Source organism: Odontesthes bonariensis, chromosome 3 (genome assembly GCF_027942865.1).
Source record: "Odontesthes bonariensis isolate fOdoBon6 chromosome 3, fOdoBon6.hap1, whole genome shotgun sequence".
In the NCBI taxonomy this organism is placed as follows: Eukaryota; Metazoa; Chordata; class Actinopteri; order Atheriniformes; family Atherinopsidae; genus Odontesthes; species Odontesthes bonariensis.
Window position 1 is genome coordinate 18,032,928 of NC_134508.1, and position 17,754 is coordinate 18,050,681.

At 44.5% G+C, this 17,754-nt stretch overlaps 1 protein-coding gene across 1 annotated transcript; it reads left to right on the plus strand.

The window, feature by feature from the left end:
- Window positions 1–9,899: 9,899 nt before the first annotated feature.
- On the plus strand, window positions 9,900–17,693 carry LOC142376939 (matrix remodeling-associated protein 8-like). Its single transcript, XM_075460648.1, has 12 exons — window positions 9,900–10,110; window positions 10,719–10,745; window positions 10,839–11,153; window positions 11,588–11,689; window positions 11,785–11,918; window positions 12,020–12,199; window positions 13,219–13,360; window positions 15,674–15,832; window positions 15,937–15,961; window positions 16,051–16,136; window positions 16,363–16,434; window positions 16,516–17,693. Exons 1-12 carry the CDS (start codon window positions 10,068–10,070, stop codon window positions 16,536–16,538), a joined length of 1,308 nt encoding a protein of 435 aa, XP_075316763.1. The 5' UTR covers window positions 9,900–10,067; the 3' UTR covers window positions 16,539–17,693.
- The last annotated feature ends 61 nt before the right edge of the window (window positions 17,694–17,754 follow it).

Below are 17,754 nucleotides of genomic sequence, written 5' to 3' on the forward strand. Positions count from 1 at the left end.
TCAACATGTGCAAAACTAAGGTTCCGCTTTGAACTGTGTTAACAATTGTGAGAAAATGCACATTGATGAAATAACGTAATTAAGATGAGATGTCCTAACTCGCGTACAAAATAAAGTTTGTTAACACTGTGCAATTAAGTATTGAGTAATATTGATTGAATATTAATTTTAAGTGGAAAACCCTGCGTTAGCCAATAAGCAGCTGGGGTTCTTGTAGGCATCTCGCTTTGTCTTGAGCTACACTTTCTTTTACTTTTGAAGAAAAGCATACGCAAAAAAAGTAAGGTAACAGAAGTCCTGTACAGAAAACAGACTTTGCAGTCGTTAATAAGTCTAAAGTATTCTGCATGTCATTGAGTAGATCAGCCACTGAGGGTCACCGTAAGCTTATTAGAGAGAGCACAGTGGGGCACGCCAGTAAATATATTTCCTTTGCTGCAAGATGAGGAACTACAATAAGTGTAAAAGTGACTTTTTTAATTTTCTGGATTTTGGAAGTATTTTCTATAATAAGAGAGCCAGTGTAACAGACCTCCACTGTCAGGCCTGGAAATGCACGGCGTACATTTCAAAATAAAACTGCAGACCTCCATTGTAAGACCCAGAAATGCAAGGGATACATTTCAAAATAAAATCGCGAATGCACTTCCGGTTGAATCGTTTTCCTCATAAATGAATTAATTAGTAAACAGTATGACATAAAATCTATCAATTCCCGGTCTATTGTATATATTGTTTTTATTTGTATAGTAAACTTTTGTTTGGTCAGTACACATATTTTCTCTTAAGCTATTACTGGTATTCATAAGACAACATCTCATAAGATGCCATAGGCCTATACATTTTATTGTGTACCATAGAGTACGTCACTGCCGTTTCATTATCATTTAATTTTGACTTTATTACACTGCTCTTTTTCAATACATTTGTTTCAATTAGTTTTTCTGTTGTATTTTTCTGTAAATTTATTCTTAAAGCAATACTATGTAACATTTCTACCTTAAAATAACAGTTTGAAAAAAATTGTGCGGCCAGAATGAGTTTTAATATTACGATTGGCCTGTCTCCTATGCCCTTCGGGGGTCTGAGTTGGAAAAACTGTACTATGTAACTTTGCTGGACCGGTCTGATTGCGGCCCGGGAGCTGAGCGGAAGTACTTTGATTTGCTTCCTGCCACACCTACCGCAAAAACAAATAGACCCCTCTCACGCTCCCAGGTACATTTGATTACTCTTACCTTCTCGGTCGACATAGCTTGCACCTTCTGACTCCTCGCCGGTTCGTCAACAAACGTGAAACGTGAAAGCGAAAGGGTGTTGCATTTACGACAGTGTAACTTTTTGAGAAGTTACACAGCAATACTATGTAACTTCTCAAAAAGCCCATTATGGAGCTCCCCCTACAGGTTTGGAGATAATGTATGGTTAAGACACGGTCGTGAATCTCTTTCTCTTCCTTGCTTCATCAGTCAACGTCTTCTTCTGTTTCTTCGGTGCCTCTGCCATGATGATCGTACTTACAATGTTGCGCTAGCTTAGCCTTATACCTGGGAGCTTGAGAGGGGTCTATTTGTTTTTGCGGTAGGTGTGCCAGAAAGCAAGTTGAAGTACTTCCATTCAGATCCCGGGCCGGTCCAGCAAAGTTACATAGCGCAGTTATTCCAACTCAGACCCCCAAAGGGCATAGGAGACAGGCCAATCGTAATATTAAAACTCATTCTAGCCGCACAATTTTTTTCAAACTGTTATTTTAAGGTAGAAATGTTACATAGTGTTGCTTTAACCACCATAAATTTCATGTTTGGTTCTCTGTCTATGCTAATTATGTTGATGTGCTGCTGGAACACCTTAGTACCACTAAATACTACCCTAACTCTTGATATCTACAGTATAATCCAAGTCAAATTATTAACTAAAGATGAGAAAACATTAAAAAAAACATACCAAGTCCCAACATGATCAAATGTTCTGTAGACCTTTACTCAGTGAGACATTCACAAAAGGCCAAATATTTTTTGTTTTTGTCTACTACTTCCTCACAAAATCTCAACATGTCGTCAATATTGTAAAATATGAATTTGAATGGCTCCAGGATCGCTCCAGATGGTTTCTTCTGTTCTGAACACATCCCAGTTAGTTTGAAATAAATGCCATTTGCTGATGTTTTTGTGGACACATGACATCCTTGGTTTGGCACAAGGGTAATGCCATGTGTTTGCTGAGGAATTGTCCGTTACAAATATCCTCCCAAAGGCGACTGTAATGGTGCAAAGTTGGCTCATGGACGGAAAAACAGAGGGGCTTTGAGCTTTCCACAAATGATACCTCAACACAGAGAGGGACATGTGCTGCCTGTGCATATTTTTGCTTTTTAAGGCAGGTTGATTTTTTTGAATCACCAAAAAACTTTAAAGGTGTCGTCAGCAACTTTTTTTTAGTCATATTAGCTTGAACTGTCATGAGATTCTGGAAGTAGAGGTTGGGGGAGGGACCTGAAAGTTGTATCAGTTCGAATTTTCCGACTTTGGACTCGGAATTTTGAAAACCTGCTGACGGCAGCTTTAAGTGCACCATTTCTGTTAACATATCTTCTCTGAGGCATTCTTCTGTGGCTATATCTGTGCAGTATTGTAAAGAACGGTGTTCGCAGTGTGTGAAACTTAATCCACTTCTAGATGCCTTTTTTGGGTACTGTTTGCGATCCTCCAACTCACACTGCACCTTGTGTACTCGGCCCCAGGTTTTGTCCTGTACGTGTATAGGGACTAAAAAGCCATGCCCTCCTTTTTGGACTGCGGAATTGCCATTTTTGGCATCCACAGAGACACTCTTTAAATGGTTGGTTTGAGTTACATCATTTGATTTTTTTTTGGGGTGCTTCCTCTGCAGTTTGGCCAAGTTTTTCAGATGGCAAGTTAGTGAACAGAGGGGACATTCAACCTTTTTCAGTTTCAACAGAAGAGGAAAATCAAAGGAGATGACGATGACAATTGTGTGTCTGCTGAGGAGTGGATGATAGAAGATGTTTAAATTGATTGTTGCATGAGAAGGTCTGGAGATGGGGATGCAGATGGACTTGGTTGCAGGAAGAGGAAGGATGAATCCTGACTCGGATTGGACTGGGCAGCAGCTGAGGTGGATGTTTGTTGTTTGGAACAAGACTTTACATGCGCTTCCACGTCTGTCCTTCTAATGACAGTTGTGTCACAGATGGGACAATGATAATGTCTCCCATTCTTGCAAGTCAAATTGCAGCAGCAGATCTTCTTATCTAAGACCAAGTCAAGAAAATGTTTATATTAGACAATGACAAACAAGTCACATGAACATACATAAGGATACACATTTGTGTGTGTGTGTGTGTGTGTGCACGTATATCTTTAATCTAAAATGCAATGGCATTACCTTCAAATGTAATGGTGTTTTTGATGTGGACCTCCAAATGATGCCGAACTCTGCCTGGTTTGGTTAGTTTAAAGAGGTGTTTGGGACACAGGGGGCTGTGGACCTGACTGCAGCATGTTGTGCTAATTTAAGTGAAAGTGGATAAAAAAAAAAGACACTTAAGTAATTTAATACGTTATGTTATGATGAAGAAAATACATCCTGACATGACATATAGAAAACTTGAAGCCAAGTAGTGTATGTCTGGGCCCAACCTGTAACTCCTGCTGGGCTGGTCCCTTGATCAAGCTCATTTTTTGTTTGAAACTTTGTGACCATGCCCAACTAATGCACAGAGAGTTTACAAAAAAGTTTCAGAGCGTTACATACAAACAAATATGCAAACAGTTACTTTACGTTATGCACTAAAAAGTTAACAATCCTTAGATGTTGATGCTGACCACCATTGGTGAAAGTAAACTTTGAAATCATCTAACTTAGCTTCAAAATGACAACCCAAACCGACATGTAACATTCGGTAATTTGCGTCATTAATGACTTCTATAACGACTACTAAACCGGCATCTATATTGACGAAGAACACAAGAAAGCATGCATGTCCTTTCTACGGATAATAAAAATCAGAAACTCACCGCTACTCGTAAAATAAGCTCACTTTCCTTCTTCTTTTCGTACATATGCGCTCTCGCCGGTCTCAAATTTAAACGGCAGGTGAAAATGACCCTCCCAAAATGTCCTCCCCACCTCCCCAAAAAAGGTCCTCACTTCCGGGCCTGACAATGGAGGTAGGGACCTGACAGTGGAGGTAGGGACCTGACAATGGAGGTAGGGACCTGACAGTGGAGGTAGGGACCTGACAGTGGAGGTAGGGACCTGACAGTGGAGGTAGGGGCCTGACAGTGGAGGGGCCTGGCAGTGGAGGTAGGGACCTGACAGTGGAGGTAGGGACCTGACAGTGGAGGGGCCTGGCAGTGGAGGTAGGGACCTGACAGTGGAGGTAGGGACCTGACAGTGGAGGTAGGGACCTGACAGTGGAGGGACCTGATAGTGGAGGTAGGGGCCTGACAGTGGAGGGGCCTGACAGTGGAGGTAGGGATCTGACAGTGGAGGGACCTGACAGTGGAGGGGCCTAACAGTGGAGGTAGGGACCTGACAGTGGAGGTAGGTACCTGACAGTGGAGGTAGGGACCTGACAGTGGAGGTAGGGACCTGACAGTGGAGGTAGGGACCTGACAGTGGAGGGGCCTGACAGTGGAGGTAGGGACCTGACAGTGGAGGGACCTGACAGTGGAGGGGCCTGACAGTGGAGGTAGGGACCTGACAGTGGAGGTAGGGACCTGACAGTGGAGGGGCCTGACAGTGGAGGTAGGGACCTGGCAGTGGAGGTAGGGACCTGACAGTGGAGGGACCTGACAGTGGAGGTAGGGACCTGACAGTGGAGGTAGGGACCTGATAGTGGTGGTAGGGGCCTGACAGTGGAGGGGCCTGACAGTGGAGGTAGGGGCCTGACAGTGCAGGTAGGGACCTGACAGTGGAGGTAGGGGCCTGACAGTGGAGGTAGGGATCTGACAGTGGAGGGGCCTGACAGTGGAGGTAGGGACCTGACAGTGGAGGTAGGGACCTGACAGTGGAGGTAGGGGCCTGACAGTGGAGGTAGGGACCTGACAGTGGAGGGGCCTGACAGTGGAGGTAGGGACCTGGCAGTGGAGGGGCCTGACAGTGGAGGTAGGGACCTGACAGTGGAGGTAGGGGCCTGACAGTGGAGGTAGGGACCTGACAGTGGAGGGGCCTGACAGTGGAGGTAGGTACCTGACAGTGGAGGTAGGGGCCTGACAGTGGAGGTAGGGACCTGACAGTGGAGGGGCCTGACAGTGGAGGTAGGGACCTGACAGTGGAGGTAGGGGCCTGACAGTGGAGGTAGGGACCTGACAGTGGAGGTAGGTACCTGACAGTGGAGGTAGGGACCTGACAGTGGAGGTAGGGACCTGACAGTGGAGGTAGGGACCTGACAGTGGAGGTAGGGACCTGACAGTGGAGGGGCCTGACAGTGGAGGTAGGGACCTGGCAGTGGAGGGGCCTGACAGTGGAGGTAGGGACCTGACAGTGGAGGTAGGGGCCTGACAGTGGAGGTAGGGACCTGACAGTGGAGGGGCCTGACAGTGGAGGTAGGTACCTGACAGTGGAGGTAGGGGCCTGACAGTGGAGGTAGGGACCTGACAGTGGAGGTAGGTACCTGACAGTGGAGGTAGGGACCTGACAGTGGAGGTAGGTACCTGACAGTGGAGGTAGGGACCTGACAGTGGAGGTAGGGACCTGACAGTGGAGGTAGGGACCTGACAGTGGAGGGGCCTGACAGTGGAGGTAGGGACCTGGCAGTGGAGGGGCCTGACAGTGGAGGTAGGGACCTGACAGTGGAGGTAGGGGCCTGACAGTGGAGGTAGGGACCTGACAGTGGAGGGGCCTGACAGTGGAGGTAGGTACCTGACAGTGGAGGTAGGGGCCTGACAGTGGAGGTAGGGACCTGACAGTGGAGGGGCCTGACAGTGGAGGTAGGGACCTGACAGTGGAGGTAGGGGCCTGACAGTGGAGGTAGGGACCTGACAGTGGAGGTAGGTACCTGACAGTGGAGGTAGGGACCTGACAGTGGAGGTAGGGACCTGACAGTGGAGGTAGGGACCTGACAGTGGAGGGGCCTGACAGTGGAGGTAGGGACCTGGCAGTGGAGGGGCCTGACAGTGGAGGTAGGGACCTGGCAGTGGAGGTAGGGACCTGACAGTGGAGGGGCCTGACAGTGGAGGGGCCTGACAGTGGAGGTAGGGATCAGACAGTGGAGGTCTGCAGCCAGGTGCCTCTCGTGTAACTGGCTGCTGATGTATGTGTCTTCAACAAATTGTTAAAGTAACACAGTGCATCAAGTTGATTTGTTCAGACAGTAACATGACCAAAGCAAAATTAGTTTACTCATATTCTGAGGCTCCAGGCAAAAATGCTCATAGTGTCTCTCTTCCCCAATGTGCATTATATCAGATATTCGCTCACAATAAGGCTGATAACAACTCTGACTTACTGCATTTTGTAGACTTAAAATAATTGTAACTGTCTAAGAGACAGGTTATTAAAGATCTGATTGTTGTCAGAGATTATGTGTTTGAGTTCATGGAAACAATATGTAATAAACAAGATGGTTAAAAAATGATAAAAATTGATTCAAGTTAAAAGTACTATCTAAGATCTACCATTGTAAAATGAATGTCAAAATTAACCTGTTTGATTTATGGGGGGTGTAATGAGTCACATGACCAGAGTTTAGGTAAAAAGCATGACCTGTCGCATTATGGGTTAGATTTATGGGTTAGATTTAACATTGACGCAGAGGAAGTTCACGCGTCTCGAGCAAAATACTTTTCTGCATGTGGTCCAAAAGGCGCACACGGTAATTGTGTACTATTGTTTTATGTTACAATGTTAATGACATGTATTTCTTGGACAATTGTTTCTGTAACCGTCTTTTTGTACAATATCAGCGATGAAAACTAACGTGAAGCTACAAGAAAAAAGAGAGAAATGCGTTATTTGAGTCTGAATGTCCTTTTATTTTTGCCGTTTTCACGGTGTCTACTGAGACATCAGTATGAAGCGTGGCCATGACAACTGTGAACATGCAAGCATGTTAAACGTCACCGACTCTGAGCTCAGAGCCATGCCTCACTTATCAAATCAAATCAAATTTATTTATATAGCACATTTCATGTACAAAACAATTCAAAGTGCTTTACATAAAAAAAAAGTATTGCAGCAGCGAGTGGAAGAAGCATTAAAAATACATATAAAGAGAAACAAATAAAATAATTTAAATGAATTTAAAAACAAGCAACAGTCTAGATAAGTTAAAAGATATTTCATGCATAGACACATGAGAAAAGAAATGTTTTTAACCTGGATTTAAAAATGTCTACATTTGGTGAAAGTTTAATCTCCACTGGCAGTTTGTTCCACTTGTTTGCAGCATAACAGCTAAATGCTGCTTCTCCATGTTTAGTCTGGACTCTGGACTGGACCAGCTGACCTGAGTCCTTGGATCTAAGAGCTCTGCTGGGTTTATATTCTCTGAACATATCACAGATGTATTTTGGGCCTAAACCATTCTGGGATTTGTAAACCATCAGCAGGCTTTTAAAATCTATTCTGTGACTGACTGGAAGCCAGTGTAAAGATTTTAAAACTGCTGTGATGTGTTCAGATCTCTTAGTCCGGGTTAAAACTCTAGCAGCAGCGTTCTGGATGAGCTGCAGATGTTTAATGCTCTTTTTGGGAAGTCCAGTTAAAAGAGCATTACAGTGATGGAGTCTACTGGAGATGAATGCATGGATGAGTTTCTCCTGGTCTTTTTGGGAGAGGAAACCTTTAATTCTGTTATGTCCTGTGTTAAGTCATATCACAAATGCAAATGCAAATTACAGATGAGTGAGTCTCTTCGCAAGATGTTTGGTCACGTTGTGCACTTAACTCAGCTTCAATAAACCATGGCATTGATTCTACAAATGTTTCAACTTTACAGGAGTGAGAATAAAATACCCCTCTTCCAGCAGATATTCATACGTTATTGTCATTCTTACATTCTGGAGTATTTTGTGAGTCATTAATAATAATGACACGTGTAGAGAGCATTATTTTAAAGCTGGACAATATGATTGCTGTTAATAATTGTGGTGGTTGAAAGTAATCCTAAAAGCCACTGTATGTTTTAGATCAAAACTTATATTTGGCTCTTTTTACAGTAAAAATTGAACTCTCCTTGTGCATGTCCTATAAAGAGCTGAAAGAGCTACCAGGTGTTCTTGACTGAGATCAGCAAACCTGCATGAAATCTAATCTGCAACTTCGATTCCAAAAAGGTTGCGACGTTGGTGTAAAAAGGCAATGCAAATGTAATGCAATTGTTTGGAAATTTCACAAAGGAACATCTTATGCGCAATGCAACATAGAAAATATTTGAAATGTTCAAAGTGGGATTTTTAAAAACTAGCTTATGTTGAACAAGATGTCAGCAACGCTTCTCAAAAAGGCGATCTGTACTGGAGGCCCGACACCTTTGGGCCTTCAGGCAGCACCGCAATAAAAATAGATATGATTCTGTCACGGGAAATAACCTCAAGAGCTCAGGAACACTTCTGGAAATCCCTGTCTGTGAACAGAGTTTGCTGTGCCATCCACAAATGCAGGTTCAAGCTCTATCGCGCAGGTATGAACATGATGCTAAAACGCTGGTGTTTTCTCTGAACCAGAGGCAATTTCAAATGGTGTGAGACAAAGTGGAAACTGTTCCCTGGTCAGATAACTCAAAATTGTATACTCATGCTCAACCATCCTGCTTGTTATCAGAGCTCGGGTAAAAATCCTGCATCTCTGATTGTAACGGGATGCATTAGTGCCTATAGATCTGGCTATCTGCATTATCTGGGAAGTGCTCCATCAGTGCTGAAAGGTGTGCACAGGTTTTGGAGAGACATATTCTCCCCAAACAAATGACAGGGAAGGCGTATTTCAGTATACCAATGCTAAACCCCACGCTGCAGCGACAACAACAGCATGGCTTTGTTTTGTAAGAGTCCGGCTGCTGGACTGGCCTGCCTGCAGTCCAGACCTTTCACCAACTGAAAGCATTTGGCCAAACATAAAACTACGGTTGCCCTTCAATACGCAACCACATTTGACAATAAATGTCCGACAAGAAAAACAAAACCTTGTGTCTTGCATTAATTATTCCATTCTGGAGGTCCTCCAGTCATCCAATCTTTGAAATTCAGAAAAGGAGCTCATGCAAGCTGTGAACATCAAAAACAGGAAGTGTGGTCTCCAGCTCTTCCACAGATAGTCAAATGCGGGTGTTTACTATTTTGTGGTAGTGTTTTTTAGGTCCATTTAACACACTAACGATAACCAGTGACATGACATGACGAAAACATGGAGTCTCATCATCCCACTAACACGTTTCATTCATGGTGCCAAAAGCCCTACATTTAAGATAACGTCTTTAGTTTTGTTACTGCTGGGACTAAACTGTCTCCTGACGTGACTCCAAAAGCTATATTTATATTTTCTTAAAGCTAAACATGTGTCTGTTAACTTCACATTTCTTTCTTTCGCTGAACTGAACCACAAAGTGTTAAATAGCTGCTAGATCAACTAGCGACATGTTGGTAATAGTAGCTTCTCATTAAATCCACGGACAGAGTTCAAACATGCTCTTCTGCTCCCACTCAGATAACTCCAAATGTCATTCGTCCAGGGAGTCAGTGAGAGGGAACTCTCAAAAAGTCTAACCCCTTTACATTTGTATGTCATCACGCAAGGCAGGTAGACGACATACTTTTAATGAGAAACCCCAAGTTGGTGAAAGCAAACGAGTGTGCACGACGCTGTGCTGTAATAAATCAGTGTTTGTGAGAGGAGGAGGGGGCGCGGCGTCGAGTTTCATTTCCAGGCTGGGACCAGTCCCGCTTGGTCCTGTTTTGGTTCGGAGTCGTGGCTCTGCGCAATGCATTTCTTCCAAAAGTGAACCAAACAAATCCCGCCGCTGTCGTGGGAAGTGAAACGGGACGTGTTTTCCACCGCTCAGCCGTAGATATCCGTCTGAGTACCAAAGCTGCCAGAGGAACAAGATGAGGGAAGACGTTACCCTTCAGGCTCTTCTCTTGATCCACAGTAAGTATAGGCTGAGGCTCAGTGAATCTTTGTTACAGGCGCGTGTTGAATATGCATAGAAAAATTAACATCAATTGTCTGAAAAGTTTTTTGTGCTACATCAAGTTGAAGAATTACCACCAGAATATGCTTTCTTAAAATGTCTATTTTCTCCTGTTCTCTGATCTGGATTCAGGAAGAAAAACCTTTTTTTTTTTTTTTTTGACATGAGGTAGAAAATCTTCACTACATCATCTCCAGGCTGAAAATAAAACCCGGCCCGTCTGCACAGTCTGCACACATTTTTGTCTGATGAATAGTCGGGGTGTATCAGATGAACGTGCAACTATGCACTGGTCAGAGTGGGCTTATGCCTTTCATCATTATTTCCAGTTAGATACATTTATGTTAACCTTTTCCCCCCTCCACGGCCGAAGATGATGTATTTGTTCGTTTACCTCTTTTGATCCTGCAGTGGCCCCAATTGTTTACTTCTTACTTTAAGTATTATCTGAATTTGGAGATGCGTCCGACAGGAGATGTATGTTTTCATCAAAACACAAGCAGTGAGCGGCCGTCTCAATCTGTCCAAGTCATTAACACTTTTGCTTCTACTGTTTCTATTTCAGTCTCTGCGGCCTGCTTCTTCACTGCAGGTATGTTATGCTTTATAGTGCGCAGCTGTGATTCACATCTGCACCTACCTCCTCTGAGTCCAGACAATTCTCTTTCTCTGCCCCCCCCCCCAGTGTCATGTCAGTCTGACAGCAGCAGCAGCAGCAGCAGCGTGGTGGTGGCAGGTTATAATGTGAGTTCCCCCGCTGGCTCGAGGATAGTGCTGCAGTGTGTGAGCACCCGCATGGTGTGGACCAGGGACAGGGTGAGGGACAGACAGAGGGTGGTCCACTGGGACATGTACCGCGAGTATCCGGACTACGCCATGGAGAGAGTGGTGGACATGTTCTCGGCAGGGGACCAGAGGATCTACAACTCCTACAACACGGGCAGGGTCGGCCTCACCTCGACGGCCTTTAAGGATGGAAACTTCTCGCTGGTCATCAAAGGTCCCGCCCGCTGTTTTTGAGTGTCATGAGTGTAGCTGGGACATGGTTGCTTGGTTGGTGTGTCATTTGTAACAAAGCTGATTAGCCGTCATCTTGTCTCAAAATCGGTCCTGGTTACAGCCTTAACAACAACCGGATCTTTCGTTATGTGTTTATTGAAATGGTGCCTTTGTGTTTCACGCCACAGGGTTTCTTTATTTGAAACAGGTATTATATGATGGGGGTCATAGTGATGGGTGACGTGGATCAGATCCCTTCTCTCATAAAGCAGTACAAACAAGTACAAATGATAAACGCCATTTGGTCTGCACATATCAAACGTGTCAGTTACAAAGAAACAATAGGAGGGCCAGTTGATAAATGATGATGACGTCATCCAACATAATCAACGTGTTTGCTTCTTGTTTTGTTTGTCTTTCGACATGTGATGACAGATGTGACGATGAACGACAGAGGTCTGTACTCTTGTAATCTCCACCACCTCTACTGCCACCTGTACGAGACCGTCAGAGTACAGCTCAATGTGACTAAATCCCGTACGTACCACTCAGACTGTCGTGTGAGCTGATGTGCTATTGCTCCAGAAACGACTTCTGTGACTTTTGTTTCCGTTCGTCCCTTTGCCACAAAGGCCGTAAAGAGCAGCGCTTCTGGGATGGACAAAAGGCCGTGTACGTGGTGCTGCTGGGGAGCACTGTGGTTCTGCCATGCGTCAACAGAAGGACCGTCTGGACAGACTGGAGCAGCGAAGAGGAGGACCAGCAGGTGCGTGTGTGTGCTTAGTTGGACAGATTAATCTGGTTTTTGATTAACTTGTAGTCCTGTTGCATTACATTATACTGACCGAAGTTGCCTCTCCTTGCCAGGTGGTCCATTGGGACCGTCAGTCTCCAGGAGTCCGGCATGACTACGCCGATCGGCTGGTGGACCTGTACGCCTCTGGGGAGCAGCGTAGCTACGGACCTCTGTTCCTCCAGAGGAAGATGAACATCAGCAATCAAGCGTTCTCAGAGGGAGACTTCTCACTCACCATATCAGATCTGCAGGTGTGTACGTCGGAGTGTGTGAAAGGAGAGTGACATAGCACACGGGCAGCAGATTCCTCACTGCTGTGATTAGGGCTACACTGCTGATGAGTTACGTGCTTGGGTGGACGAGGTTCACGAAAGTGTGTTTGCACGAGTGTGCGCATGTAATACAGTATTTCAGGAAAACACAGAGCGTTTGTTAGTAATGCATCTGTTGTCAAGTTAAACTTTACAGCCCCACTGGGAAACAGACATTGGCAGCCACAGTAAGTTGAGCAATTACTAGAATAAAAAACAAGGCTCAGCAGTTGTTGCCATTTGTTACGACAGCAAGCAGAAGAGGGTTTATGGTTACAGTCTTGGGGAATGTAAAGAGTCCCAGTGGTTTTGTCAGAATCCGGAAGTGAGAAACTTTTTGTCAAATACAGGCTCTGGAATCAAATCGTGGCTTGAGGCCATGTTTTTTTGTGAGTTCAAGACAACAGAAAACGGAAAACTGAAAGCCAGTGTTCTTTATTTTGGTTAAACAATAGAGCTCAAACTTAATCTGCTAATCGGAGACAACCGCAATAACAAGAAAAAAATCTATTTTCTTATGTGCATAATCCTGCTTGTAAGGAAGCTGGGGTCAGGGTCAGCCAGGTTACTGCTGGTACTGGATTATACGCTTGCCTGGTGATGTTTAACTTCCTGTTGACATCAGGTCAACCGTCGTGCAGCTGCCAAGCAGGCGGAAACGTCCTCATCATCAGGCCAAACGTTTCATTTTATTTTTAAATTCACCAAATTTCCTAAGAACTGATAACATTCCCATCACCATCAGATTTACTTTGTCTTCAATGACTACTGGCGAATGTTAGCAAGCTAACAGGCTAAACAAACTTTGTGATTGTGTTGCAGAATGTTTCCATTCAGGTTGACCTCACCCAAAAGTAGCTGCCGTCTAATGGAAAAGCAGAATCAGAAACGAGTTAATTTACTACCTTTATGTCTCGGCTAATTATCCAATAAAGTTTAACAAACGTGTGCTTTGGCAGCCTACAGACAAGGGGATGTATTCCTGCCATCTCCACCATCATTATTGTGGCCTACACGAGAGAAGAGAGTTTCAGGTCACAGTCGAGGCACCGCTGATTCAGACAACCGAGCCGGCCAAAGCGTTGCCTAGCGAAGAAAAAGGTAACATACAGATTTGTCTTGCCTCTCCAGTTGTTATATGTCGGCATAAATGCCTCGAAGAGCGGATGTTATATCACTTAGTGGATTTGAGTCATCATGTGTACAATCAGGAAAAGAAACACACACACATCTGTTCTTTCCTTTACTCTTGTTTTGTCCTCGTTACCTTCTCTCAGACTCAGCAGAGCAGCAGCAGGGGAAGAACGGCACGTCTTTTCCGATGTTTTCCGCTAGTTTCATAAGCAATATATTTTATTTCTTGCTCTTCTATGATGCCAGACTCCCAAAACCACACACATATACACATTTACCCTCATCATCTTTCAGCCTGTTCTCAATCCATCATCTGCTTTTTATATATTTAACTTACTAAAACTAAACATTTGCCTGTATTGCTTTCTAACTTTTGTAACTGGTGTGTGTGCAGTTGTATGTGCAGGTTTTTCTCAGTGCTTTGCCTCAAAAGCCATTCCACTGGGTTGGATGTTGGAAGAAGAGGAAGGAAAGTAGAAGAGAAGTGGGTGGGGGTGGATGAGATTGGGATGTTGTCTTGCCAGCCACTCGCATCAAATTCTTTGATAATGAGATAGTTTGTGGTGCGTGTGTCCGTTTTTTTTCCAGAAGACACCTGAAACAAAGATGATAATGGCAGATGGATCAATGTAGGAAAATCATTGAGAGAGTTTCTACTTGTGGCTGTCTCTGTGTGCAAAACAGCGTGCCAAGAAGGCCGATCTCATTTCAATGGAATCTCTTGGATAGTCTTTTGACCGAAGCCCAGCTCTGCCCACACAAATAATCCCTCACTCTCTGAGCTGCAAAGAGACGGCAGAGGGACTGAGCCACGGGAATTACACTGGTTACATTTGAACTTATTCATCTCCAGCTGAGGAATATGTTTGCGAATGCTTTCTGTAGTCTCCACTGCAGTATTCTGTCTTCTTATCTGTCTTATTTTGCCATCTCGACTGTCTGCTATTCTGTTGTCTTTGGCTTAACCCTGACATACTGCAGAAGTTTCCCCACTCCCTTTGCCCCACCTTCATCTTTCCTTTGCTCCATCTCCCTTGCTCCTTTGATGATTTGACATGCTCAGGTTTATTTTCATCCCAATCCTTTTACTCTCCCAGCCCCCTCCCACCCTTTACTCTAAAGAAATAGAAAGCTTTTCTGTAGTTTGTGAAGAAACAGGACGTGTACCTCATCTGCTCAGCAGCTGGCCACACAAAGAGACAGCCAAAGGGAAAGAAAGATAGATGGAGAAAGACGGTGAAGTGTTTGGTTTTTGAGTTGGTGAGACAGAAAGGAGAAGGGGGGGGGGGGGTAATTTCAACCCTTCCATCCTTCCCATTAGTTTTATTATTTGCGCATCAAGGGCGGACAGCTTGTTCGATCATAAACACATGTTTGGTGAAACTTCACTGAATGATCTGAAGATGTTTTTTTGCACGGTGCAGAGGCAGAAAAGTTTTACATTTAGGATGTCAGGGCTAGCTCTGCTCTTACTGCCTCTCTGTGAAGCGGGCCTCTGGAGAAACCTCTCACCGTCCTCTTCCTCTCCCTCTCCCTCGGCTCTCCTCCTCCATTCCTCCCCCCTCTGTCCTTCCTTCACTCCTCTGGTGCTCTGCTTTTCTGTGTTTAACTGCCAGGAAAAGTAAATCGCGGCATGACACCAGTCTGGATCTCATTTTGGCTCGAATATGTTGAGTCTGAGGTCCACAGCTGCTTCTTAACTTGCACTCTTTTTTTTTAATTCTTTTTTTATGAAGGTAAATGAATCCAGGCTTTCATTGGTTCTCTCCTTCTCAGCGCTCAGCTGAACCGCACATATCACCCGCAGTAATATCGGCTGCCTAATCGCTCCTCACTTCCCTTTTGTGTTCAGCATTTCGTACAGCTGCATGGTGGAAAAAAAAAAAAAGCTGCTATGTGCTAAAAAACACTCTTCAACTCCAAGAATTACATATGTATATGTAGCGGTGCAGCCAGAGGGAGCTTGTTTTAGAGTTAGATGGATCCTACCACTTAAAACAAACATTTAGCACAAAGTGCTGAATGCTCTGATTACAAAGATAAAATCACGTTTAGCAGAGATGAAATTTAAGCCCAGTTCTGATGAGCTCTCCATTCACCAATCAGGCGACTTGTCATTTTAATCTCTACCAAGTAATGAGGTGTTTACTCACAAGCTGAGTCAACTCAAGTCAATGTGCTTCTGTCAACCACAAGATGACACACTAGGTTGTTCGGGAAAGAAAGGATGATGAAAAGGGGTGTCAAACTGCTGACTGTTGGGACTTCTGTACCATTCAGACGCCACTAAAGCTGAGTCACCGCGAGTCATCACTGTCATCCTGCCCGACCAAAGACACCACTTTCTCCTGCCACTGGGCTACGTCCTCACTTCCTTCCTGCTCCTGGCATTCATCATCCTCATCATCATCCTCATCACGCGACGGCGCAGAGCCAAAGGTCTGAACTGGACAGTCTCCGTCCGATTCTTTGTGATTCACCCTGATTTCCTTCTTCTTTTTTTCTTTTCGTCTCATCAAACGCTCTATTCTCTATGTTCTCAGAATTTTACCCTCAGGCATCTATAAGGTGAGTGCTGACCGCACACATACGCACACACATGTAAGGGCCGTCTTACCCCCTCAGCACGGACTCGATGCGATGTGTCACTGTGGCAGGTCCGGCAGAAGCTGCAGCAGCTCGGATGAGTACGAGATGGATGTCAGTGATGTGGACGTGTGCTGCCAGGAGGAGACCAGATTTGGTGAGTTACATGTGTGATGCACTTCTGCATCCTGGGTGCTGCTTCATTGTTTTCATGATCTTAAATGGTTGCAGTTGTAAAGCTGTGGATATAGGGCATGCCTAATGGATGGCTGTTGTAGGTGGGTTCACCATTTTTCTAACTGGAAACAGAGAGAAGTGTACAGACTTGTTTGTCTCCTAATTGGTTGTAAACCCCCCCCCCCCCCCCCCAACCTTGTGTTCAGACTACAAGAACAACTTGCTCAAAGAAAAGGCCCACGTGAACACTCAGCCAAAAGTCATTGATCTTGACAAAGGTATCCGCACAAATGCAGAGTCGACCATCTTTAATTAGCTCCCCTTTTCCTCCTCGAGCTCAGCCTTTGTTTGTCTTGCAGAGATGCAGAAGTTTTCCAAGTGAGAAAATGAGGCAGAGGTGAAATCCGAGTCACTGGCTGGTCCAGAGGCTGCGCTCCAGTCTAAACAGCTCCACACGGCCCTCTGTCCTGGCAGGAGAGACACCACAGCAAAGAAGCCAATGCTGCGAGAATGCTTTGTTGTGAAATGCAAAAGAACTCACTGAAGCCACGTGTTGTCAAATCGTCAGCGTTAGACACGTACATGTTTGTTTGCTTGCTTTTATTGTACTCTGTGAGATTAAAAAAAAGCCCCGGACAGGGACTACTGTGCAGTGGGAACCGAGCCTGACTGCTTTATTAAGGAGAAATGTGTACGTGACTAGAATTCGCCGAGTTGTGACACGTTAAATGCAGATTGTCTTTTGTTTATGCCATTTGAATTAATGTTGCTCTTGTTAAAAGATGCCAGTGTGTTCAGTTTTCACTCGGTTTAGTCCAATATTCCATTTTGTGTGGACCAAAGCTCTTTTGAAATGTTACTGCTGCTGTGTAGGATTTCTGTAGGCTGTAACTGAATGCTAACTGACCAGTGGTGCAGTTTTTTGTTTGTTTTTTAAATGCTCATACTGTAATTTTGCTGAATCTTGAAACCTGTATTTGTCAAGACAACTTACTAAATATCATATGGTAAAGGCAATGGTTCATTAAATGTTTAGGCACAGGAGAAATGTTTTGTAACAGACCTGTGTTACAGCCAACACTGGACTGTGTCGAGCTGTTGAATGTCCATTCTTGTCAAGTATCCCATTAAGTTGTGACAGTGGAATGTACGCACAATATAAGGGGGCACTGTGGGCCAGTGTTGGGCTTCATGTATGATTTTGCTATCCTGATTCTGTTGTAATTCCGCCAGTAGCTGCATCTGATCTTCACTGTGTAACTGTTTTGACTTGTTGGCTTCAGCCCATGTTTTTTTCCACTGGTCATGAGCGCCCTCTAGCGAACGAACCACTGCATCTATCGTGGCTTTTGTGTCGTTTAGTCACCCGATTTGCCTTTTTATCTTACTTTGCCGAGCACATTCATGCATCCTTCAAATGTAACTACCAATTTTGGTGCTGCATTATACAGCTAATAAAGTTAAAAAAAAAAAAAAAAATGAATATGATCATGTTCGGTTGTTTGCCATTTCACCTATAAAAGTCAAATGTAATGACACTGTGTGATGACAGTGTAATAAAACTTAAAAAAATCTCACCATGTGATTTGGTCCCCGGG